The following is a 27129-nucleotide window of genomic DNA, read 5'->3' as shown; positions in this document are numbered from 1 at the left end:
TGCACAATCGTGCAGCCAAGAGCCGGTCGCTCGGTTGGCCGACACACTTTTTAGATTAATAAACCAAGTGGTAGAGAAATCAGGGTGAGGTTGAGGGTTGGGAGGTAAAGGAAATAAACCGAGTGGAAGAGGTCGGACCAAAGGAGAGCGGCATGGGAATGTTGCGTTCTCTTTATAAGTAGCAAAATTAGACAGAGAGCAGTATAGATTTTTATTAGGGACAGATAGTATAGGTAGAGATTTTTTTTGACAAACTAGTATAGGTAGAGATTTATATATATAGTAATAACAAGAGAACTGCTACAGTTTTTGAACCGTGCTCTTTAACAGTGAAATGATCTGGACCACTCGTTGTGATCCGACGGTTAGCATACTGTGAGCGTGACTTAGCCAAGCCGAGCCGTCAAGTCACGCCAAATCTAAAGGCAGCGTTGGTGGGAGGTCGGACTTTATGGTTTTCTATTCAAGAAGGAAAAATAAAATTGGATTGATGATGAAAAAAGACCCTCCCGTTCCTCTCTTCTCTATCCGGATATCCTCAGTAGACAAATATGGCGGAAGATCTACCTCTGCTCGCAGGGAGGTCGGCGGCAACGCTTGCCCTGTCGTTGCTGGATAAAGCCTTCTCCCACCTGGCCGGCGGAGCCGAAGAAATTTACAAGGAAGAGCTGCTGGAAAGTGTCCGGAGGATCCTGACAATCTTGGACGAAGCCGAGCGCCGGCTGATCAAATGGCGGTTCCCGAGCCTCGAAATCTCTATCTGGGAGTTCACTAGGGCCGTCGACGAGATCGAGGACGCCGTCGACGAGATCCAATACCACAGGCTAGAGGACGCGGCCGTTCGCCGCGGCCCCGTCTCCAAGCTTGTCAAGAGGAAGATTCTTGCTAGGTTCGTGCCTGGCAGCGGCCTGGAGAGGCTGAGGGAGGCCGTGGTGAGACTGGGCCATATGGCGTCCGTCGTGTACCGATACTACCAGCGCTCGGTCGCTCGCCGTGCTCCGGGGGTCGCCGCGCCCTCTCCCTCCGAGCACGAGCGCTACCCGAGCTGGATCGCGGCGGATGCGGTGGTCGGCCGAGACGAGGAGAAGGGGCAGGTGATGCGGTGGCTGATGAAGCTCCCAGCTGAAGAGGCTGAAACTAACCCAGTGTCGGCTTTTGCAATAGTGGGGATGGCCGGCATGGGGAAATCAGCACTGGCTAAACTCGTTCACGACGACCCGCAGGTGCCAACCAATTTCGACATTGTTGTCTGGGTGAAGGTGTCATTTGAGTTCAGAGCCGCGGCAGTGGTCAGTGACATACTGAGATCGATTGCTGCCACGGAACCTGGATCCTCTGCTTCTGCTCATTTGGCAGAGAAGCTCAGAGATAAGAAGCTTCTGCTCATTCTAGATGATGTCTGGGAAGACGAGATGAGGGGAAGATGGGAAGATTTGCTGTCCCCAATACGGTCTGCCAAGAGAGGAAGCAAAATCCTGTTGACCACTAGGATGCAATCAGTAGCAGATATGGCTGCCACCACAATAGGAGGTGAATTTGAGTGTCTGAAACTGGATGGATTACAGGAGAGCGACAATTTCTTGCTCTTCAAAAGCCTACTGAATCCTGATGTGAACTCGGAAGATTATGCCAACCTTCTGCTGATTGGTGAACAGATATCGAAAAGGTTTGGAGCCTGCCCCTTCCTAACACTAGCGGTCGTTTCGCACCTGAGGGATGATTTGAAAACTAGTTGGACTGATGTACTGCAACAACATTGGTACCAAATTGAAGGAATTTATAGCATTCTTCCATCTCTCAAACTGAGCTACGACCATCTACCTGCACGGCTGCAAATTTGCTTTAGGTATTGTAGTTTGTTTCCAAGGGGGCACAAATTTTACATGGACAAATTGGTAGACATGTGGGTCAGTTCTGGACTAATACCTTTTCCCTCAAGGGAGCCTGGTGATAGCTTACCGGCAACAGATAATGTTAGCATTCTGAACCCAGTGGATGTCGGGGAAGAGTACTTCACAGCATTGACAAGAAAATCATTCTTTTGCCGTATGCTGGAAACAGATCCATGTGGTGGAAACCAGAAAGAATATTATGTTTTACACAGTTTGCTGCATGACTTGGCACAACTTGTCTCTCGAGGTGAATGCGCAAGAGTGGATAATGGTGGTTTCCAAGATGTCATGTGGACAACCCGACACATATCTATTGCAAACTGTGGCATCCTTACTCATGAAAGAGCCCGGAAGATATCTTATTTGAGGAGTTTGCGGACTCTTATAATAGAAAGTGAGTCCTGTCTTGATCAAGAAACTGAACTTTTGCTTGGAGAGATTCTGAAGAGTACAAAATGCTTACGCCTGCTGCAATTGTCTGTGCCATCTCCATTTCATGTACTCGATAGATTTCCCAACCTAATTCATCTCCGTTATATTTCCTTAATCTCATGTGACGAGTCCCATCTTCATAAAATCTTTAAATCCTACCATCTGCAAGTACTCAAGCTCAGCTACTTGACAGCAAAAGAACCAGACTTGAGCGACATGTATAATTTACGTTGCTTACGTTCTTTGCATATTCCTGACAATATGTCATCCAAGATTCATGAACTTGGAAGGTTAACCTCACTTCAGGTTTTACGTGGATTTGAGGTGGTGCAAAATGATGGTAGCAGGCTGAGTACACTGAGCAATTTAAGAAGCCTTCGTCAACTTGGCCTGATGAATCTTCAAAATGTCCAAAATTGCAGAGAAGCTATGGAGGTCAAATTAAAGGAAAAACATGACATGAGGATTTTGCTGTTATCATGGAACAGATACAATAATGATACACGGCTAGATGATCAGATTATCGGCAATCTTGAACCAAATAGGGAAATTCAAATACTGCATATCCATGGATACAATGGATCCGTACTTCCATTTTGGATTGCTAATTCCTTGCTTGTCAATTTGGTATCACTTGAGCTTGAGTACTGTATTAAATGGAAGAGCCTGCCATCTCTTCAGGAACTAAATTTACTCCAGCATGTGAAGTTGCAGCATCTTTTTCAGTTAGAATACATGGGATTGGAGCTCAAGGAGCTAACTGATACCAATGAACCAGGGATTGTTTGTTTACCCCGTTTTCTTCGTAGCCTAATCATTGGATGGTGCCCTAACCTGAAGATACTTCCCACTATACCTCCTAGCCTAGAGGTACTGATATTAAAGCATGTTGGGTTTATGGTTCTTCCAGGAATACACCAGAGGGAATCAAAGACATCAGTCAAATCTGAGCTTACATTTGTACACATTCAAAGCTGCGCACATCTGACTTCTCTAGATGAAGGGTTACTAGAGTGTCAAGAACAACTTGGTTCTCTATCTATATTAATCATAAGTCATTGTGAAAGTCTACGCCATCTACCAAGGAATGGTTTTGCAGCACTGCATCACCTGAAATTCCTGGAAATGGTTGCCTGTCCATTGCTGAAGGATGGCAATACTGAAGGAAATATTCTGCCAATTTCACTCAAGAACTTGGATATGAATCCTTGCGGTAGTATTGATGTTTCAATGCTCTTGTCACTTCGAAATCTGTCCTTTCTTACAAAGTTAACACTGTTCAATTGCACCAACCTGGAGAAACTTCCTCCGGCGGAAATATTTGGAACTCTGCAAGTTCTTTCTGATCTGTCAGTAGCTAGATGCAGAGGCTTGTTATCCTTTGGGGGTCTTGGAGCTGTTTCTTCCCTGAGGATGCTGTCGATCCTATGCTGCGACAAGCTCAACCTTTCAGACTCGCCGCAGGGTTGTTGTTCCTTTATGCTACAAGAGCTCAGAATCGATTGCCAGGCCCTGTTGTTTGTGGAGCCACTTCAGAGCCTCAGATACACTAAAGAGCTATATATCTGCAATGACTGTGCAATGGAGTCCTTAGCCGAGGGATGGTTGCTGCAGAATGCTACTTCCCTCCATTCCATCAAGATAGGAATTGCCGAATCTCTGCAATCCTTGCCATCTCAGATGGATAAGCTTGAAGCGTTACAGAGTTTGCACATTGAAAGGGCCCCTCTGATGAAGCTACTCCCACAACTGCCTGCCTCACTTAGCAAGCTGACAATCTGGGGCTGTGACCCAATGTTTATGAAGCAGTATGAAAAGGATGTTGGTCCGAACTGGGGCCAGGTCAAGCACATTGCTCATGTGGATATAAAGTCCTATTCTGAAGGTGCGCTTTCTTTCCCTTCTTTTTTAATCTGATATGTGTAACAATTAAGTTTATTTATCATGTATTTATCATATAGGTTTTTGCTTCTAACTGACATGGAAAGCATGATATCGTATCTGATGTTCATGCTTCTCAGTATACTAAGGATAACTTGAATGAATATTTCTTTCACCAAAAGCTTGTTCTTGTCTAATGTCTTTGATGACGCTGTAGCACATTATCGTGATTCTAGCAGTATGCCCTCACTCCTTACTATGGTAGCTTTATCAGAGATGTTTCTGAGATGTTTTTACTTGTCTATTTATTATTTCTGCTCCATAAATTCTATATTATTTCTTGTGGAATTAAATTTTGTACTGACGCAGTTTTGTTGCAAATTTTCTCCCACTTTTATGATAGAGACCATTGAGCTGTTAAAGTTTTTCTTGGCAGCATTTAGGTTTCTTTTGTATCTCTACATGTTATTAATGCTTAATTATATCTGCATATTCACAACGTACAATTACTCATGCAGGAATGAGCTGCAGTGATGATCAGATTCAAGGTTTTGAGAAAAATGCCTATAATCCACGCCATCCATTTGTTGTCATAGAGTAGATATCACAGGTACAGTATGTGTGAGATCCTAAATTTTGTCATTCTAGGACTGATAATTCTGGAGCACCAGTGATGACATTACAGTCTCGGCCTCGTGTGAATATGATCCATATCTTGCTACCAGCAAGATAAAACACCCAGGGTGCAGCAATGCAATGGTATTAGTGGCTGGCATGGTATATGGTACACATCTTGCTTGGTTTCATAAGCTAAGATTGTCAGTGTATTGTCGAGATCATCCAAGGGGGTCACAGATGTGCATATGGTCATATGGTGCATGTATGATATCACTGCCAGCTACAGAAACTTAATTACTGTCTGGAACCTCGAACTACAGATGGGTTTCCAGGCTGATGGGTATGAAATGAACCACCTTTCGAAACTCTCTTGGAATTGTTCTGTCAGTTGATTGCGGTTGTGGGGTCAAGGTGAAGCGCGTCGATGATTGTAGCTCTTGGCACTTCTTCAGGAGTACATAAGTGTAAACTAACCAGAAAAACTGCTGATGTCTATACTCCTTTTTTGTGGGTGTCTGATCTCTGTACTCTTTTTCTTTTCTTTCTTTTTTTACTAATTTATGCATGGATAAAATTGCATTGTCAAATGCAAATTACAGTTCAGAACAGTGTAGATATTCATCACGCTGCCGTTGCAGAGTAATTGCTGAACCGTAATTTCCATGTGGCTACATTCGCTATGCTCCAGCAGTTGCTCCAAAAGTCCAAGCTGATGGAGAAAGGCGGGCAATATATTTTAGCACTCATCTTCACATCTAGACTTATTTAGGCATTAAACATGGGATTAATGTAGACCACAAAATCTTCTTTTTTAATACTGCATTGGCAGGCTCTTAAACTTGAGACATCTTGGCTCGGATACCATACCCAAGCCTCTATATCCGGTAAGGTTTACGCTCTAATATTGATACACTTGGATGAAAATGACCCATAGTGAATTTTGGATGTGGCACGTGCCATTTTTTGGGTACACGGTGGTGTACAAACGCCTTGTGTATTCAGTTATTTGATTCAAATTTTTTGGGTACACGGGTCGCCGCTGAAACATGAGGCCGGGGTGGATTATTTCAATCCCGTGAAATCCGTACGAAACTGCACGCTGCGGGAACTTTTCCTCCGGAACACTGTTAAATATTCCTTTGTCCCGAACGCTGGCTATGATAAATTTTCCAGAGGAACAGCTTCCCTACACTTTTCCTTCAAATTTCCTGTGAGCCGAACGGGGCCTTAGATGAATGATGAAAAGGGGTGTGGTTTGAACCTTCTAATTATACTGGATCAGAGCTTCATAAATACAGCTTTCAGCCTAATCCAAGTGTAGCGAAAACTTCTGGTTGTCTGTTGCGGCCTACCTATGTTTTTCTGGGATATATGGAACATCAGTCATGCATATAACATGAATGTAGATTGTGTGCATCAATTGATGCAGAGGTTGGGATAATCTTCCTTTCAAAAATAATAATAATATGTATGTGTCTACAGTTATGTATCTTATACATTAATGGGCACTTTGGTTTTTCAACCCTTCTTCTCATAGCTACTTGTCATGTGCGCCAACTGTCCTGCATACCGAGCAAAATCTCGAACGGTTGACATTTCTCCCCTCCAAAATACTGTGCAACTTAATGTCTGGAATGGCAGAGAAATGTGCATGTTAGGCTCGTAGTTCGTGTGTAAAAGATCAAGAAGGCTAAACATGTATGGGAAGAAAAAAACCGGCTTGAATACGTTGCATACCTATCATTTTCCTTGGGAGATATCTTACGATTAGGGATCCGACTTATCTTCGTCCACTCAGAACCACCGACCTGGCATTTCTCATTCAACTCGGTGTGGCAACCATGGATGACGAGGACCCAGAGGTTTGGGGGCATGAGCGGGAGAGACTGAAGAATGTGAGTGTCATGTAGAAAAAGACTCCGGAGGGCATGCATGTTATGCATCTTCAGAGGCAGAGATTGCAACAGTTCTGCGTTGCTTATCTCTATATGTTCTAGGTGATAACTATTCTGCAACAGCCATTCCTCAGGCAACTCGGCCATTTCTGACCTGCCTGATATGATAAGCCTTTTAGTGAGGCACAAGTTTGTAAGTGGACTCAGAAGAAGTAAACGATGGTCATCAATTGCCAGTGTCTCAAGTTTCAGATGGGGACTTCTCACTGATATTGGCAGGGAACCTGACAATGAAGTAGTAACCAGATTGCCGCAATGCTGTATTTTCAGTTCTGTAAGTGAAGAAAGGGCTCCTAGCCCACCCAAGGACAACAAACTGTTGCATTCAATAATTTCAATACCCTCCAGCTTAGATATTCTTCCAAAATCTGCTGCAACTGGAAGGGACCTTAACTCACTGCAACGGAACAGTTTTAAGAAGGTGAGAGCTCTGTAGTGTTCCTCTTGTAAGAAACATCCATTTAGAGAAATAAGAAAATCGCTAGATCCTATATGGAGAGTGGAGAGCTGCGCCTCGACTGCAGAAACGTCTCTTGATCCCTTGTGATCACACATGGTTGGCAGGTTAGACACTCCAACGGCATCTATCTGCAAATGCTGCAGGCTGAAAGGCAGGTCAGGTAGCTCGTACAAGTCTGGGCAATCTTTCACAACAAATGTAATTAGATGAGGAGGCAATCCATCAGAACCAGGACCTTTTGTCCATTTTCCCCTATAACTGTAACTGTAAGCACCAGAATGGTAGGATGACCTACCAACATACTTCAATTTTGGGAGGTTCTCCAGAATGACATGCTTCAGCGTCCATAGGCTGCCCAGAGGGGGGAGTTTATCCCATTCCACGCATCCATCAATCTTCAGATGTACCAAATTAGAAAGGTATGGATTTTCCATCCACATTGGAGGTTGATTGCCGTTATATCCAGAAATGACCAAATGCTTGAGATTACTGTCCGGAACAAGCTTATTAAGAATCCGGTCATCAATTCTAGCCTGATCAGAAGACCATTCAAAAGATAACACCTTCATATTTGTCTTCTTATCCAATTCAGCGGAAGAAGCTTCATTGTAATCACTAACATTTTGGACATCGAGCACAATGACCTTTTGAAGATTCCTCAAATCTCTCAGCTCAGTTATTTTGTGGCCATCTTTTTTTTTCACACTGAACCCATTTAACTCTCTAAGAGTAGTCAGACTTCCAATGTGGGGTATCCTGGATGATGCATTTTTAGGAAGATGCAGTTTCTGCAAGTGAGGTAGGTTACTTATATCGATAAAGCTCACTATTTCTTCTTTCTCTATCTTCTGTATTCGAAGGACCTCCAGGTGATAGAGTTTAAATAAGTTACAGAGATTGGGTTCATCGGTAGCAGACATAGAGATGTACCTAAGGTGCTTCAGTTCAGCAATAGCCTTGTTCATTCCAAAAATACCATTTCCACATAACTTTAAGAGCCGTAAGCTTGTTCTGCCTTTTATAGCTTTCTTCAAATCATGCACAAGCTCTTGCTGAATGGAATTTTCCTCATGTGATATGATAAGAGTTCGTAGGTAATTGGACCGTGAAATTATATCAATACTTTTAGAACTTACGCCTTCAATGTATAAGTGGCGCACTTTAGGGAATATGTTGGTGTTGTGGTCAGTAACTCGAAACCTTGAACATTCCTCACTTGAAACCAAACAGGCCAAGTCATACATCAAGTCATGCATGACATAGTAATCATCGGAAGGATCAGCATGCAGTTCTCGGGGTACCAATGAAAGAAATGATTTTCGGCACAGAGTATTGAAGTGCCCTCTAGCAATATCCTCCTGCTTCTTTAGGCCATTCTCTCTTTGCAAAATCAAACCTGAACTCACCCACATCTCAATCACTTCTTCCACCTTGAACTTGTAATGAGGAGGAAATATGCTGCAATACCGAAAGCAAAGCTGCACTTCATAAGTCAGATTTTGGTAGCTCAACCTGAGCATCTCCATAATTCTAGGCACAATTTCATCAAACTGGTGGATACCTTGATTTAAGACGTTTTTCCATTTACTATAATCTGTGTTATCTCTCAGTTGCTGACCAACTACTTTTGCTATGAAGGGACAACCTCTAAGATTTCTGGCAATCTGTTCTCCAATCAACCGAAGTTCTGAGTCCGATTTATCGCTGTGAGTCGAGTCACCATATGCATGATGATTGAAGAGCATCAAAGTGTCTTCCTGATCTAAACCCCTCAGCTCCAAACATTTAAATCCAGCAGGGATTTGACGTTTGACAGCATCAGCCACTGATGCCATTCGGGTTGTGAGCAAGATCCTGCCTCCCATTGGGGCCATATTTCTTAATGGGCCTAAAAATTGTTCCCATCTCTCATGCACCATATCCTCCCATGCATCATCCAAAACCAGCAGAAACCTTTTAGTCAGCAGCTCTTTAATAAGATCTGATTGCAGGGGGTCGAAAGCCTGGGCGCTAGCTTTGTCTCGGTTGATTGATCCCATGATCTTTCGGACCAATACTTTTGGATCAAAATGCCTAGAGATGTGCACCCAGATGATCATACCACCAAAATGATCCTGCACTTCCTTATCTTGGCAGACAAACTGCGCCAGGGTTGTTTTCCCCATACCACCGTCCCCAACAATCGCGCACACGGACAATGCCAGATCTGTAACCTGCCGTGTAGCTTGAACCCCCAGCCATTCAATTATCGCATTCTTTTCGCTCCGCCGGCCGAAGGCAACCGTCGTCAACTCCCTCATTGTCTCACGCCTGCTGGCAAGATCACCATGGTGCCCTTGGTTATCAGAACAAGAAGGTTGGAGTCGATGGCTCATGGTTGCGAGGAATTTATCTGCATTGCCAAGTACTAAATCCAACCTCTTGAGGGCACCTTTCAAACCCTTGGTAGAGCCGCCGCCGCAAGCGGCGCTGAGAGATCGCCGGAGCCCTGTGCTGATGCTAGGGAGGCGGGAGGATACCCTCACTCTCCAATCTTTGGCATCCCTGGCTCTCCGGTCCTTGGCCTGCCTCTCCAGATCCAGAAACTCCAGCTCGCCGAGCGCATCCTCGGCCTCCTGGATGGCATCTCGGAACTGCCACAGCAATGGGCCCAGGACAGGGTCCTCCTGGACCGGCGTCTGATCGGCCGCGCCGAAGACCGCTTCGATGGCCGGCAGCTTCGCCGTCAGCCTTCCGCGCAGGTCCTCATCTTCCGCCGAGAGGCGGCCAAGGGCTTTCTTGATGAGATAGGCTATCGCCGCATGTGCCGCTGACTTCCCCACAAAAATTGCCGCGCTCTTAGCGGCGGCGGCGGCGGCAACAGTTTCCGCCATGCCGGAGATATGACTGGAGTGAGGACGGAAGTCAATGCGGAGCATGAATGGACCGGAAGAATCTACCAACCTTATCTAGGATAAAATAAAAATATCACGAATCAACGATGTTAAATGAATGGCGGGCATAAATCGCCATTAGTTGGTTCCAAAAATTAGAATTTTAGGTTGACGAATGCCCTTTAATTATTTGAACATTGTTTTAAAATTTTATAACAAATTCATGCAAACTCAAAAAATGCATGTAGCTATATAAAATGTTCAAAAAAAACTCTTTTTATGTGCATGTTATTTGCTTTCATAAATATAATATTGTTTAAACTACAGTCTAACAGTCTACACAAGGTTAGTAATGTTACTCATTTTATTAAAGCTAAAAAAGTATGAACAGTACTTCTATCACGAATTTAAATTACATGCACATGTAGTTGATATATTTTTGAACATTTTTATATCTAATTTACCTTTTCCAGAGTTCATAATTGTTATGAATTTTTAAAGTAACGGTTAAATGGCTCTGACCAGGTAAAAAGGCATTCGACGGCCTAAAATGCTTTTTAGAGACAAAAGTGAGCATATTGAAAAACTAGAAACAAAACCCACAGGCTTGCAAAACTAAGGGATTGTCCATAAATCAAGAGTCAAATAGGCCAAGGAAACAAACTTGTTTGTCTGTTTGTCCATAGTATCGTCCATTAAATTTAAAATTAGATTGTTGTCAAGAAAAAAAGGGGGTGGTCCAAGCTGATCCACATGGCGCCAGAATATCATTTAATTCCTGAACCTCATCTCTCAACTGCCAATAACCCATCTTCTCAATCTCCACGAACAACAATCATCTTCCAACTCAAGCACTCCCCCTCCACCTTTTTTTAATACATGAACATTTTGTGAAATACAACTTTTTCAAGAACATAAGAACATTTTTTAACATGGGGCACATATTTTTCCAAAATGTATGAACTTTTTTAATAGGGATGAATATTTTTCAAAAGGTATGATCTTTTTTAACAAGTGATAAATTTTGTGTACCTATGAACAGTTTTCTTGAACGGGAAGAACTTTTCTGGAATATTTGAATAAAATTATGTATCTATATTCAAAATCTTTTTTGGAATATAAATATTTCCAAATAAAAAGATATCGCCATCATTTTGAAAATCATTGTAAAAAACCTCCAAGTTATTTTTTGGATTATGATTTTTTTTATTTTTCCAATGTACAGACTAAATCAAATCCCCCTAATTTCAAGTTGGTTCGTGATGGATGAAGAAAAAGTGTTTGAAGCAGGTCTCTCATCTCTGCATTTCCACATCTAACTGGCTATAGGATGCAAGCATTGATGGGATGCAGAAGATTATGAAAGCACATGTTAGGTAGGGGTTAGGTTTTCACATTGTCAAAACCAACTTCCATCTACACACCAGATCATCAATTGCACACATTGTTGCACCCGTCTTTTTGTAGTGTTGAATGTTAGGGCTTGATGCAATTATGTGGAGGCATTTTACCTGAAAGTTAAAAGCAATAGTAGTATTATGTACAACAAGGTGCTTGATGTTTATTTTCATGGTGAGGTAGGATTGCTAAAAAACATAGCACTTCATTTGTGTATTTATTTAAAGCACAAAGTAGCTCAAGTCATAGGCGTAGCTACTACTAATTGATTACCAAAATTGGTCAGCATGTTATGTTGTTGCCACTACCACAACAACAAAGCTCTTACTAAAACCATACACCAAAAATGAAACAAAATAAATCATTGCCCCTTAAGCTCTTGCCAGTACTTGAAGGAATTATTGAATAATAATCAATAATGCTACTATTGTTCTCATTTCGCATTTTTCTCATGTGATGGTTTGAAACATACCCATCAAATCAAATTGGATCTTGAATATACTCCACTAATAGCCATGTAGTTACGTGAACATCTTTCCAAGCACCTAGGTTAAACTCATTCATCTCATAAGAAATCGTTAGATGCGTCTATGCCCTTTAAGTTTGTTGGGGAACGCAGTAATTTCAAAAAAAAAATTCCTACGCACACGCAAGATCATGGTGATGCATAGCAACGAGAGGGGAGAGTATTGTCTACGTACCCTCGTAGACCGTAAGCGGAAGCGTTATGACAACATGGTTGATGTAGTCGTACGTCTTCACGATCAACTGATCCTAGTACCGAAAGTACGACACCTCTGCGATCTGCACACGGTCGGCTCGGTGATGTCCCACGAACTCACGATCTAGCAGAGTGTCGAGGGAGAGCTTCGTCAGCACGACGGCGTGATGACGTTGATGATGATGCTACCGGAACAGGGCTTCGCCTAAGCACCGCTACGATATAATCGAGGTGGATTATAGTGGGGGGGGGGCACTGCACACGGCTAAGAGATCAATCATCAACTTGTGTGTCTATGGGGTGCCCCCTGGCCACGTATATAAAGGATGAAGGGAGGAGGAGGCCGGCCCTCATAGGGCGCGCCCAAAGTGTGGAGTCCTACTAGGACTCCCTAGTCCTAGTAGGATTCCACCTCCCACATGGAATAGGAAAAATGGAAGGGAGAAGGAGAAGGAAGGAAGGGGGCACCCCCTTTCCCTAGTCCAATTCGGACCAGTCCATGGGGAAGGGGCGCGGCCACCCTTGAGGCCTTTCTCTCCTTTCCCGTATGGCCCATTAAGGCCCAATACGAATTCCCGTAACTCTCCAGTACTCCGAAAAATACCCTAATCACTCGGAACCTTTCCGATGTCCGAATATAGCCTTCCAATATATCGATATTTACGTCTCGACCATTTCGAGACTCCTCGTCATGTCCCCAATCACATCCAAGACTCCGAACAAACTTCGGTACATCGAAACACATAAACTCATAATACCGATCGTCACCGAACGTTAAGCATGCGGACCCTATGGGTTCGAGAACTATGTAGACATGACCGAGACACGTCTCCGGTCAATAACCAATAGCGGAACCTGGATGTTCATATTGGCTCCCACATATTCTACGAAGATCTTTATCGGTCAAACCGCATAACGATATACGTTGTTCCCTTTGTCATCGGTATGTTACTTGTCCGAGATTCGATCGTCCATATCCTCATAACTAGTTCAATCTCGTTACCGGCAAGTCTCTTTACTCGTTCCGTAATGCATCATCCCGCAACTAACTCATTAGTCACAATGCTTGCAAGGCTTAGAGTGATGTGCATTACCGAGAGGGCCCAGAGATACCTCTCCGATACATGGAGTGACAAATCCTAATCTCGATCTATGCAAACTCAACAAACACCATCGGAGACACCTGTAGAGCATCTTTATAATCACCCAGTTACGTTGTGACGTTTGATAGAACACAAGGTGTTCCTCCGGTATTCAGGAGTTGCATAATCTCATAGTCGGAGGAACATGTATAAGTTATGAAGAAAGCAGTAGCAATAAAACTGAATGATCATTATGCTAAGCTAACAGATGGGTCTTGTCCATCACATCATTCTCTAATGATGTGATCCCGTTCATCAAATGACAACACATGTCCATGGCTAGGAAACTTAACCATCTTTGATTAACGAGCTAGTCAAGTAGAGGCATACTAGGGACACTCTGTTTGTCTATGTATTCACACATGTACTAAGTTTCCGGTTAATACAATTCTAGCATGAATAATAAACATTTATCATGATATAAGGAAATATAAATAACAACTTTATTATTGCCTCTAGGGCATATTTCCTTCAGTCTCCCACTTGCACTAGAGTCAATAATCTAGTTTGCATCGTCATGTGATTTAACACCAATAGTTCACATCTTTATGTGATTAGTTCACATCTCCATGTGACTAACACCCAAAGGTTTACTAGAGTCAATAATCTAGTTCACATCTCTATGTGATTAACACCCAAAGAGTGATCATGTTTTGCTTGTGAGAGAAATTTAGTCAACGGGTCTGCCACATTCAGAGCCGTATGTATTTTGCAAATTTTGTATGTCTACAATGCTTTGCACGGAGCTACTCTAGCTAATTGCTCCCACTTTCGATATGTATCTAGATAGAGACTTAGAGTCATCCAGATCGGTGTCAAAGCTTGCATTGACGTAACTCTTTACGACGAACTCTTTGTCACCTCCATAACCGAGAAACATTTCATTATTCCACTAAGGATATTTTTGACCGCTGTCCAGTGATCCACTCCTGGATCACTATTGTACCCTCTTGCCAAACTTATGGTGAGGTACACAATAGGTCTGGTACACGGCATAGCATACTTTATAGAACCTATGACTGAGGCATAGGGAATGACTTTCATTCTCTTTCTATTTTCTGCCGTGGTCGGGTTTTGAGTCTTTACTCAGCTTCACACCTTGCAACACAGGCAAGAACTCCTTCTTTGACTTTTCCATTTTGAACTACTTCAAAATCTTGTCAAGGTATGTACTCATTGAAAATATATCAAGCGTCTTGATCTATCTCTATAGATCTTGATGCTCAATATGTAAGTAGCTTCATCGAGGTCTTCCTTTGAAAAACTCTTTTCAAACACTCCTTTATGCTTTCTAGAAAATTCTACATTATTTCCGATCAACAATATGTCATTCACATATACTTATCAGAAATGTTGTAGTGCTCCCACTCACTTTCTTGTAAATACAGGCTTCACCGCAAGTCTGTATAAAACCATATGCTTTGATCACTTTATCAAAGTATATATTACAACTCCGAGATGCTTGCACCAGTCCATAGATGGATCGCTGGAGCTTGCACACTTTGTTAGCACCTTTAGGATTGACAAAACCTTCTTGTTGCATCATATACAACTCTTCTTTAAGAAATCCATTAAGGAATGCAGTTTTGACATCCATTTGCCAGATTTCATAAAATGTGACAATTGCTAACATGATTCGGACATACTTAAGCATCGCTACGAGTGAGAAAATCTCATCGTAGTCAACATCTTGAACTTGTCGAAAACCTTTTGCGACAATTCGAGCTTTGTAGATAGTAACAATACTATCAGTGTCCGTCTTCCTCTTGAAAATCCATTTATTCTTAATGGCTCACCGATCAACGGGAAAGTTAATCAAAGTCCATACTTTGTTCTAATACATGGATCTCATCTCAGATTTCATGGCTTCAAGCCATTTCGCGGAATCTAGGCTCATCATCGCTTCCTCATAGTTCGTAGGTTCGTCATGGTCAAGTAACATGACCTCCAGAACAGGATTACCGTACCACTCTGGTGCGGAACGTATTCTGGTTGACCTACGAGGTTCGGTAGTAACTTGATCTGAAGTTTCATGATCATCATCATTAACTTCCTCACTAATTGGTGTAGGAATCACTAGAACTGATTTCTGTGATGAACTACTTTCCAATTCGGGAGAAGGTACAATTACCTCATCAAGTTTTACATTCCTCCCAATCACTTCTTTCGAGAGAAACTTCTTCTCTAGAAAGGATCCATTCTTAGCAACGAATATCTTGCCTTCGGATCTGTGATAGAAGGTGTACCCAACAGTTTCCTTTGGGTATCCTATGAAGACGCATTTCTCCGATTTGGGTTCGAGCTTATCAGGTTGAAACTTTTTCACATAAGCATCATAGCCCCAAACTTTAAGAAACAACAGCTTAGGTTTCTTGCTAAACCACAGTTCATATGGTGTCGTCTCAACGGATTTAGATGGTGCCCTTTTTAACGTGAATGCAGCTGTCTCTAATGCATAACCCCAAAACGATAGTGATAAATCGGTAAGAGACATCATAGATTGCACCATATCTAATAAAGTACGGTTATGACGTTCGGACACATCATTACGCTGTGGTGTTCCAGGTGGCATGAGTTGCGAAACTATTCCGCATTGTTCCAAATGAAGACCAAACTCGTAATTCAAATATTCTCCTGCACGATCAGATCGCAGAAACTTTATTTTATTTTTACGATGATTTTCCACTTCACTCTGAAATTCTTTGAACTTTTCAAATGTTTCATCAAGTAGATATACCCATATCTGCTCAAATCATCTGTGAAGATCAGAAAATAACGATACCCGCCACGAGCCTCAACACTCATCGAATTGCATACATCAGTATGTATTATTTCCAATAAGTCAGTTGCTTGCTCCATTGTTCCGGAGAACGGAGTTTTAGTCATCTTGCCCACGAGGCATGGTTCGCAAGCATCAAGTGATTCCAAAAGCCCATCAGCATGGAGTTTCGTCATGCGCTTTACACCAATATGACCTAAACGGCATTGCCACATATAAGTTGCACTATCATTATTAACTTTGCATCTTTTGGCTTCAATATTATGAATATGTGTATTACTACGATCGAGATTCAATAAACCATTCACCTTGGGTGTATGACCTCAGAAGGTTTTATTCATGTAAACAGAATAACAATTATCCTTGACTTAAATGAATAACCGTATTGCAATAAACATGATCCCACTACAAAAAAAACACATCCGTGACATTTTGGGCCGAACGAAAAAAAATTCTGTCATACATATGACACTTCTATGACGATAATTGTGACAAAACCCGGTATCATCATAGATGTGGTGGGCTCCTACTTCTATGACAAGAAATCATGACAAAAAATGGGCTTTTCGTCCTGGGCGGGCCAGAGACGCAGCTGCATGACATTCTTTGGGCCGTCCATGACGGAAAAAACCGTGGTAGAAGCGAGGGCGAGGAAAATTTCGGGGAGTTCCCGGTTACGGTGGGAGGTCGGGGGCCGAGCGATGCGCGTTTCTCTCATACACGTACGCGCGTGTGTGCGAGGCGTTGGCCCTAACTGAACCCGAGCGAGGCGTTGGGCTCTAACTGAACCCGAGTGATTGCACTGCAGGCTACGCGTTACTGAACCTGAGCGATCGATCGATGGCTGTTAACTGAACCCGATCGAGCGATTCCTTCGCTACTGCTGCTAACTGAAGCCGATCAATGCTGCCTCTGGATGAACAGTGAGTGTTGCTGGGGGGGTTTGGATGAACAGTTCCCGGTGGGGGTGGATGAACAGGACCCCGTGGTGTTGCCTCTGGATGAACAGGACCCCGATCGATCGAGCCGGTTGGGGCTGGATGAACAGGACCCCGTGGAGGGCAGGATGAACAGGACCACCCCGTGGAGGGCAGAATGAACAGTAGATGGTGGAGGGCTGGATGAACAGTAGCCCGTGGAGGGGTGGTTGAACAGGAGCCCGTGGAGAGGGCTGGTTGAACAGTAGCCGGTGGAGTAGCGCGTGGTGGAGGCTGGATGAACAGGAGCCCGTGGATAAACAGTCACAGGTGGAGGCTGGAGGAGGTCGACGGTGGATGAACAGTAGCCCGTGGAGGCTGGAGGGGGTCGACGGTGGAGATGAACAGTGTCCCGTGGAGTCCTGTTTTGCGGTACGCTACACCCCTCCCGATGAACAGGACCCCCGTTTCGACCGTAGCGCTCCAACACAAGTCGGTTTCCTCCGTTTTGCGGTACGCCACACCCCTCCCGATCAACAGGACCCCCGTTTTGACCGTAGGAGGTCCGTTTGATCAACAGGACCCCCGTTTCGACCGTAGGAGGTCCGTTTCCTCCGTTTTGCGGTACGCCAGACCCCTCCCGATGAACAGGATCCCGTTTCAAACGTGGCCGGTCGAACACAAGGCCGTTTGCTCCGTTCTGCGGTATGCCAGGCCTCGTTTCCATCGGCTGTTCCGTCCAAGCCCTCCCGATGAACACGGCGACGCATTTCGTTCCGACCCAGCCGGTTGGCTCCCCATGAACACGACGACGACGCTGTTTCTCCGTTCTGACCCAGCCATGTACACGAGCCCTGACCGTACATATGTGCGAGTAGGCGTTCGAGACCCTGCCCGTACATACGTACGTGGCCGTATTTTCTTTCTTGCACACTGGCCGCTGTACGTACGTGTACATGCTACGTGCGCGCTGTTGGGGATCGTAGCAGAATTTTAAAATTTCCTACGCATCACCAAGATCCATCTATGGAGTATACTAGCAACGAGGGGAAAGGAATGCATCTACATACCCTTGTAGATCGCGAGCGGAAGCGTTCTAATGAACGGGGTTGATGGAGTCGTACTCGCCGTGATCCAAATCACCGATGACCGAGTGCCGAACGGACGGCACGTCCGTGTTCAACACACGTACGGAGCAGCGACGTCTCCTCCTTCTTGATCCAGCAAGGGGGAAGGAGAGGTTGATGGAGATCCAGCAGCACGACGGCGTGGTGGTGGAAGTAGCGGGATCCCGGCAGGGCTTCGCCAAGCGCAAGCGGGAGGGAGAGGTGTTGCAGGGGGAGAGGGAGGCGCCAAGGGCTGTGGTGCTTCTGCCCTCCCTCCCCCCCCACTATATATAGGCCCCCTGGGGGGCGCCGGCCCTGGATCCCATCTACAAGGGGGGGGGCGGCCAGGGGGGAAACTTCCCCCCAAGTCAAGTGGGCCGCCCCCCACCCCCAGGGTTTCCAACCCTAGGCGCAGGGGGAGGCCCATGGGGGGCGCCCCAGCCCACTAAGGGCTGGTTCCCTTCCCACTTCAGCCCATGGGGCCCTCCGGGATAGGTGGCCCCACCAGGTGGACCCCCCGGACCCTTCCGGTCGTCCCGGTACAATACCGATAACCCCCGAAACTTTCCCGGTGGCCGAAACTGGACTTCCTATATATAATTCTTCACCTCCGGACCATTCCGGAACTCCTCGTGACGTCCGAGATCTCATCCGGGACTCCGAACAACTTTCGGGTTTCCGCATACTAATATCTCTACAACCCTAGCGTCACCGAACCTTAAGTGTGTAGACCCTATGGGTTCGGGAGACATGCAGACATGACCGAGACGCCTCTCCGGTCAATAACCAACAGCGGGATCTGGATACCCATGTTGGCTCCCACATGTTCCACGATGATCTCATCGGATGAACCACGATGTCGAGGATTCAATCAATCCCGTATACAATTCCCTTTGTCAATCAGTACGTTACTTGCCCGAGATTCGATCGTCGGTATCCCAATACCTTGTTCAATCTCGTTACCGGTAAGTCACTTTACTCGTACCGTAATGCATGATCCCGTGACTAACTCCTTAGTCACATTGAGCTCATTATGATGATGCATTACCGAGTGGGCCCAGAGATACCTCTCCGTCATACGGAGTGACAAATCCCAGTCTCGATCCATGTCAACCCAACAGACACTTTCAGAGATACCCGTAGTGTACCTTTATAGTCACCCAGTTACGTTGTGACGTTTGGTACACCCAAAGCACTCCTACGGCATCCGGGAGTTACACGATCTCATGGTCTAAGGAAAAGATACTTGACATTGGAAAAGCTCTAGCAAACGAACTACACGATCTTTGAGCTATGCTTAGGATTGGGTCTTGTCCATCACATCATTCTCCTAATGATGTGATCCCCTTATCAATGACATCCAATGTCCATAGTCAGGAAACCATGACTATCTGTTGATCAACGAGCTAGTCAACTAGAGGCTTACTAGGGACACGTTGTGGTCTATGTATTCACACATGTATTACGATTTCCGGATAACACAATTATAGCATGAACAATAGACAATTATCATGAACAAAGAAATATAATAATAACCATTTATTATTGCCTCTAGGGCATATTTCCAACAGTCTCCCACTTGCACTAGAGTCAATAATCTAGTTACATTGTGATGAATCGAACACCCATAGCGTTCTGGTGTTGATCATGTTTTGCTCTAGGGAGAGGTTTAGTCAACGGATCTGCTACATTCAGGTCCGTATGCACTTTACAAATATCTATGTCTCCATTTTGAACACTTTCACGAATGGAGTTGAAGCGACGCTTGATATGCCTGGTCTTCCTGTGAAACCTGGGCTCCTTAGCAAGGGCAATAGCTCCAGTGTTGTCACAGAAGAGAGTCATCGGGCCCGACGCATTGGGAATCACCCCTAGGTCGGTAATGAACTCCTTCATCCAGATTGCTTCTTGCGCTGCCTCTGAGGCTGCCATGTACTCCGCTTCACATGTAGATCCCGCCACGACGCTTTGCTTGCAACTGCACCAGCTTACTGCCCCTCCATTCAAAATATACACGTATCCGGTTTGTGACTTCGAGTCATCCAGATCTGTGTCGAAGCTAGCGTCGACGTAACCCTTTACGACGAGCTCTTCGTCACCTCCATAAACGAGAAACATATCCTTAGTCCTCTTCAGGTACTTCAGGATATTCTTGACCGCTGTCCAGTGTTCCATGCCGGGATTACTTTGGTACCTTCCTACCAAACTTACGGCAAGGTTTACATCAGGTCTGGTACACAGCATGGCATACATAATAGACCCTATGGCCGAGGCATAGGGGGTGACACTCATCTTTTCTTTATCTTCTGCCGTGGTCGGGCATTGAGCCGTGCTCAATTGCACACCTTGCAATACAGGCAAGAACCCCTTCTTGGACTGATCCATATTGAACTTCTTCAATATCTTGTCAAGGTACGTACTCTGTGAAAGACCAATGAGGCGTCTTGATCTATCTCTATAGATCTTGATGCCTAATATATAAGCAGCTTCTCCAAGGTCCTTCATTGAAAAACACTTATTCAAATAGGCCTTTATACTTTCCAAGAATTCTATATCATTTCCCATCAATAGTATGTCATCCACATATAATAAGAGAAATGCTACAGAGCTCCCACTCACTTTCTTGTAAACACAGGCTTCTCCATAAGTCTGTGTAAACCCAAACGCTTTGATCATCTCATCAAAACGAATGTTCCAACTCCGAGATGCTTGCACCAGTCCATAGATGGAGCGCTGGAGCTTGCATACCTTGTTAGCATTCTTAGGATCGACAAAACCTTCCGGCTGCATCATATACAATTCTTCCTTAAGAAAGCCGTTAAGGAATGTCGTTTTGATGTCCATTTGCCATATCTCATAATCATAGAATGCGGCAATTGCTAACATGATTCGGACGGACTTCAGCTTCGCTACGGGTGAGAAAGTCTCATCGTAGTCAACCCCTTGAACTTGTCGATAACCCTTGGCGACAAGTCGAGCCTTATAGATGGTCACATTACCATCCGCGTCTGTCTTCTTCTTAAAGATCCATTTATTTTCTATGGCTCGCCGATCATCGGGCAAGTCAGTCAAAGTCCATACTTCGTTTTCATACATGGATCCTATCTCGGATTTCATGGCTTCTAGCCATTTGTCGGAATCCGGGCCCGCCATCGCTTCTTCATCGTCTGAAGGTTCACCGTTGTCCAACAACATGATTTCCAGGACAGGGTTGCCGTACCACTCTGGTGCGGAACGTGTCCTTGTGGACCTACGAAGTTTAGCAGTAACTTGATCTGGAGCTTCATGATCATCATCATTAACTTCCTCCCTAGTCGGTGTAGGCACCACAGGAACATCTTCCCGCGCTGCGCTACTTTCCGGTTCGGAAGGGGTGACTATCACCTCATCAAGTTCCACTTTCCTCCCACTTAATTCTTTCGAGAGAAACTCTTTCTCCAGAAAGGACCCGTTCTTGGCAACAAAGATCTTGCCTTCGGATCTGAGGTAGAAGGTATACCCAATGGTTTCCTTAGGGTATCCTATGAAGACGCATTTTTCCGACTTGGGTTCGAGCTTTTCAGGTTGAAGTTTCTTGACATAAGCATCGCATCCCCAAACTTTTAGAAATGACAGCTTAGGTTTCTTCCCAAACCATAATTCATACGGTGTCGTCTCAATGGATTTCGACGGAGCCCTATTTAAAGTGAATGCGGCAGTCTGTAAAGCATAGCCCCAAAATGAGAGCGGTAGATCGATAAGAGACATCATAGATCGCACCATATCCAATAGAGTGTGATTACGACGTTCGGACACACCGTTTCGCTGAGGTGTTCCAGGCGGCGTGAGTTGTGAAACGATTCCACATTTCCTTAAGTGCGTACCAAATTCGTGACTTAAATATTCTCCACCACGATCTGATCATAAGAATTTTATTTTTCTGTCACGTTGATTCTCAACCTCACTCTGAAATTCCTTGAACTTTTCAAAGGTTTCAGACTTGTGTTTCATTAGGTAGACATACCCATATCTACTTAAGTCATCAGTGAGAGTGAGAACATAACGATATCCTCCGCGAGCCTCAACACTCATTGGACCGCACACATCGGTATGTATGATTTCCAATAAGTTGGTTGCTCGCTCCATTGTTCCGGAGAACGGAGTCTTGGTCATCTTACCCATGAGGCATGGTTCGCACGTGTCAAATGATTCGTAATCAAGAGACTCCAAAAGTCCATCTGCATGGAGCTTCTTCATGCGCTTGACACCAATGTGACCAAGGCGGCAGTGCCACAAGTATGTGTGACTATCGTTATCAACTTTACATCTTTTGGTATTCACACTATGAATATGTGTAACATCACGTTCGAGATTCATCAAGAATAAACCATTGACCAGCGGGGCATGACCATAAAACATATCTCTCATATAAATAGAACAACCATTATTATCAGATTAAATGAGTAGCCATCTCGAATTAAACGAGATCCTGATACAATGTTCATGCTCAAAGCTGGCACTAAATAACAATTATTGAGGTTTAAAACTAATCCCGTAGGTAAATGTAGAGGCAGCGTGCCGACGGCGATCACATCGACCTTGGAACCATTCCCGACACGCATCGTCACCTCGTCCTTCGCCAGTCTCCGCTTATTCCGCAGTTCCTGTTTTGAGTTACAAATATGAGCAACCGCACCGGTATCAAATACCCAGGAGCTACTACGAGTACTGGTAAGGTACACATCAATTACATGTATATCACATATACCTTTGGTGTTGCCGGCCTTCTTGTCCGCTAAGTATTTGGGGCAGTTCCGCTTCCAGTGACCACTTCCCTTGCAATAAAAGCACTCAGTCTCAGGCTTGGGTCCATTCTTTGACTTCTTCCCGGCAACTGGCTTACCGGGCGCGGCAACTCCCTTGCCGTCCTTCTTGAAGTTCTTCTTACCCTTGCCTTTCTTGAACTTAGTGGTTTTATTCACCATCAACACTTGATGTTCCTTTCTGATCTCCACCCCCGCTGATTTCAGCATTGAATATATCTCAGGAATGGTCTTTTCCATCCCCTGCATATTGAAGTTCATCACAAAGCTCTTGTAGCTTGGTGGAAGCGACCGAAGGGTTCTGTCAATGACCGCGTCATCCGGGAGATTAACTCCCAGCTGAGACAAGCGGTTGTGTAACCCAGACATTCTGAGTATGTGCTCACTAACAGAACTATTTTCCTCCATTTTACAGCTGAAGAACTTGTCAGAGACTTCATATCTCTCGACCCGGGCATGAGCTTGGAAAACCATTTTCAGCTCTTCGAACATCTCATATGCTCCATGTTTCTCAAAACGCTTTTGGAGACTTGGTTCTAAGCTATAAAGCATGCCGCACTGAACGAGGGAGTAATCATCAGCACGTGATTGCCAAGCGTTCATAACGTCTTGGTTCTCTGGGATTGGTGCTTCACCTAGCGGTGCTTCTAGGACATAATCTTTCTTGGCAGCTATGAGGATGATCCTCAGGTTCCGGACCCAGTCCGTATAGTTGCTGCCATCATCTTTCAGCTTGGTTTTCTCTAGGAACGCGTTGAAGTTGAGGACAACGTGGGCCATTTGATCTACAAGACATATTGTAAAGATTTTAGACTAAGTTCATGATAATTAAGTTCATGTAATCAAATTACTCAATGAACTCCCACTCAGATAGACATCCCTCTAGTCATCTAAGTGAAACATGATCCGAGTTAACTAGGCCGTGTCCGATCATCACGTGAGACGGACTAGTCAAGATCGGTGAACATCTCCATGTTGATCGTATCTTCTATACGACTCATGCTCAACCTTTCGGTCTTCCGTGTTCCGAGGCCATGTCTGTACATGCTAGGCTCGTCAAGTCAACCTAAGTGTATTGCGTGTGTTCCGAGGCCATGTCTGTACATGCTAGGCTCGTCAACACCCGTTGTATGCGAACGTTAGAATCTATCACACCCGATCATCACGTGGTGCTTCGAAACAACGAACCTTCGCAACGGTGCACAGTTAGGGGGAACACTTTCTTGAAATTATTATAAGGGATCATCTTACTTACTACCGTCGTTCTAAGCAAATAAGATGCAAAACATGATAAACATCACATGCAATCAAATAGTGACATGATATGGCCAATATCATTCTGCTCCTTTGATCTCCATCTTCGGGGCGTCATGATCATCTTCGTCACCAGCATGACACCATGATCTCCATCATTGTGTCTTCATGAAGTTGTCACGCCAATGATTACTTCTACTTCTATGGCTAACGCGTTTAGCAATAAAGTAAAGTAATTTACATGGCGTTCTTCAATGACACGCAGGTCATACAAAAAATAAAGACAACTCCTATGGCTCCTGCTGGTTGTCATACTCATCGACATGCAAGTCGTGATTCCTATTACAAGAATATGATCAATCTCATACATCATATATATCATTCATCACATCTTCTGGCCATATCACATCACAAGGCACATGCTGCAAAAACAAGTTAGACGTCCTCTAATTGTTGTTGCAAGTTTTTACGTGGCTTGTATAGGTTTCTAGCAAGAACATTTCTTACCTACGTAAAACCACAACGTGATATGCCAATTTCTATTTACCCTTCATAAGGACCCTTTTCATCGAATCCGTTCCGACTAAAGTGGGAGAGACAGACACCCGCTAGCCACCTTATGCAACTAGTGCATGTCAGTCGGTGGAACCTGTCTCACGTAAGCATACGTGCAAGGTCGGTCCGGGCCGCTTCATCCCACAATACCGCTGAAACAAGATAAGAGTAGTAGCGGCAAGAAGAATTGGCAGCATCTACGCCCACAACTGCTTTGTGTTCTACTCGTGCATAGTAACTACGCATAGGCCTGGCTCATGATGCCACTGTTGGGGATCGTAGCAGAATTTTAAAATTTCCTACGCATCACCAAGATCCATCTATGGAGTATACTAGCAACGAGGGGAAAGGAGTGCATCTACATACCCTTGTAGATCGCGAGCGGAAGCGTTCTAATGAACGGGGTTGATGGAGTCGTACTCGCCGTGATCCAAATCACCGATGACCGAGTGCCGAACGGACGGCACCTCCGCGTTCAACACACGTACGGAGCAGCGACGTCTCCTCCTTCTTGATCCAGCAAGGGGGAAGGATAGGTTGATGGAGATCCAGCAGCACGACGGCGTGGTGGTGGAAGTAGCGGGATCCCGGCAGGGCTTCGCCAAGCGCAAGCGGGAGGGAGAGGTGTTGCAGGGGGAGAGGGAGGCGCCAAGGGCTGTGGTGCTGCTGCCCTCCCTCCCCCCCACTATATATAGGCCCCCTAGGGGGGCGCCGGCCCTGGATCCCATCTACAAGGGGGGGGGGCGGCGGCCAGGGGGGAAACTTCCCCCCAAGTCAAGTGGGGCGCCCCCCACCCCCAGGGTTTCCAACCCTAGGCGCAGGGGGAGGCCCATGGGGGGCGCCCCAGCCCACTAAGGGCTGGTTCCCTTCCCACTTCAGCCCATGGGGCCCTCCGGGATAGGTGGCCCCACCCGGTGGACCCCCGGGACCCTTCCGGTGGTCCCGGTACAATACCGATAACCCCCGAAACTTTCCCGGTGGCCGAAACTGGACTTCCTATATATAATTCTTCACCTCCGGACCATTCCGGAACTCCTCGTGACGTCCGGGATCTCATCCGGGACTCCGAACAACTTTAGGGTTTCCGCATACTAATATCTCTACAACCCTAGCGTCACCGAACCTTAAGTGTGTAGACCCTACGGGTTCGGGAGACATGCAGACATGACCGAGTCGCCTCTCCGGTCAATAACCAACAGCGGGATCTAGATACCCATGTTGGCTCCCACATGTTCCACGATGATCTCATCGGATGAACCACGATGTCGAGGATTCAATCAATCCCGTATACAATTCCCTTTGTCAATCGGTACGTTACTTGTCCGAGATTCGATCGTCGGTATCCCAATACCTTGTTCAATCTCGTTACCAGTAAGTCACTTTACTCGTACCGTAATGCATGATCCCGTGACTAACTCCTTAGTCACATTGAGCTCATTATGATGATGCATTACCGAGTGGGCCCAGAGATACCTCTCCGTCATACGGAGTGACAAATCCCAGTCTCGATCCGTGTCAACCCAACAGACACTTTCAGAGATACCCGTAGTGTACCTTTATAGTCACCCAGTTACGTTGTGACGTTTGGTACACCCAAAGCACTCCTACGGCATCCGGGAGTTACACGATCTCATGGTCTAAGGAAAAGATACTTGACATTGGAAAAGCTCTAGCAAACGAACTATACGATCTTTGAGCTATGCTTAGGATTGGGTCTTGTCCATCACATCATTCTCCTAATGATGTGATCCCGTTATCAATGACATCCAATGTCCATAGTCAGGAAACCATGACTATCTGTTGATCAACGAGCTAGTCAACTAGAGGCTTACTAGGGACACGTTGTGGTCTATGTATTCACACATGTATTACGATTTCCGGATAACACAATTATAGCATGAACAATAGACAATTATCATGAACAAAGAAATATAATAATAACCATTTATTATTGCCTCTAGGGCATATTTCCAACACGCGCCTCTACTACGACACGTGCGCGCCTCTACATCGACCAGTATGTACGTACACGTTCGCGACCAGAATGACAATGCTACATACGCTTCGACCAGGTGGGTCCCGACTGTCAGGCACTTCCTTGCCTGCGAAGATGTAGCTGGTGGGTCCCAGCAGTCAGGGGGGCGAATCATTTTTTTGCCCGGACGCACTTCCTTGCGTGCGAAGATGTAGCTGGTGGGTCCCCGCAGTCAGGGGGAAACTTTTTTTCGCGAAATACGGTGGCCCGTCCGGTGGGTCCCCGCTGTCAGGTGGAGGAATAATTATTTTCCGTGTAATAAGGAGGCACTTCCTTGCTGCGGCTGTGGACCCAGCTGTCAGCCTCTCT

The 27129-nt window shown here is 45.1% G+C and overlaps 2 protein-coding genes across 2 annotated transcripts; one reads left to right on the top strand and one right to left on the bottom strand.

Moving 5' to 3' along the window:
* The first annotated feature begins 478 nt into the window (after nucleotides 1-478).
* LOC109750967 (putative disease resistance protein RGA3) lies at nucleotides 479-5492 on the top strand. Its single transcript, XM_040401514.3, is given in 3 exon segments — nucleotides 479-4209; nucleotides 5041-5087; nucleotides 5090-5492. Coding segments are annotated over 3 exon segments (3831 nt in total). The 5' UTR covers nucleotides 479-551; the 3' UTR covers nucleotides 5216-5492.
* Nucleotides 5493-6226: 734 nt separating this feature from the next.
* Nucleotides 6227-10163, bottom strand: LOC109750966 (putative disease resistance protein RGA1). Its single transcript, XM_020309885.4, has 2 exons — nucleotides 6561-10163; nucleotides 6227-6452 (listed from the first exon to the last, which is right to left on the bottom strand). Exons 1-2 carry the CDS (start codon nucleotides 10154-10156, stop codon nucleotides 6446-6448), a joined length of 3603 nt encoding a protein of 1200 aa, XP_020165474.2. The 5' UTR covers nucleotides 10157-10163; the 3' UTR covers nucleotides 6227-6445.
* Between the last annotated feature and the right edge of the window lie 16966 nt (nucleotides 10164-27129).

This window comes from Aegilops tauschii, chromosome 2, assembly GCF_002575655.3.
Source record: "Aegilops tauschii subsp. strangulata cultivar AL8/78 chromosome 2, Aet v6.0, whole genome shotgun sequence".
NCBI classification, from domain to species: Eukaryota; Viridiplantae; Streptophyta; class Magnoliopsida; order Poales; family Poaceae; genus Aegilops; species Aegilops tauschii.
Note: the sequence above shows the minus strand (reverse complement) of the source record. Positions and strands in the feature narration are given on the sequence as shown.

Coding starts and splice junctions, on each gene's coding strand:
- LOC109750966 (XM_020309885.4), bottom strand. CDS start 10,156: ATGCTCCGCATTGACTTCCGTCCTCACTCCAGTCATATCTCCGGCATG.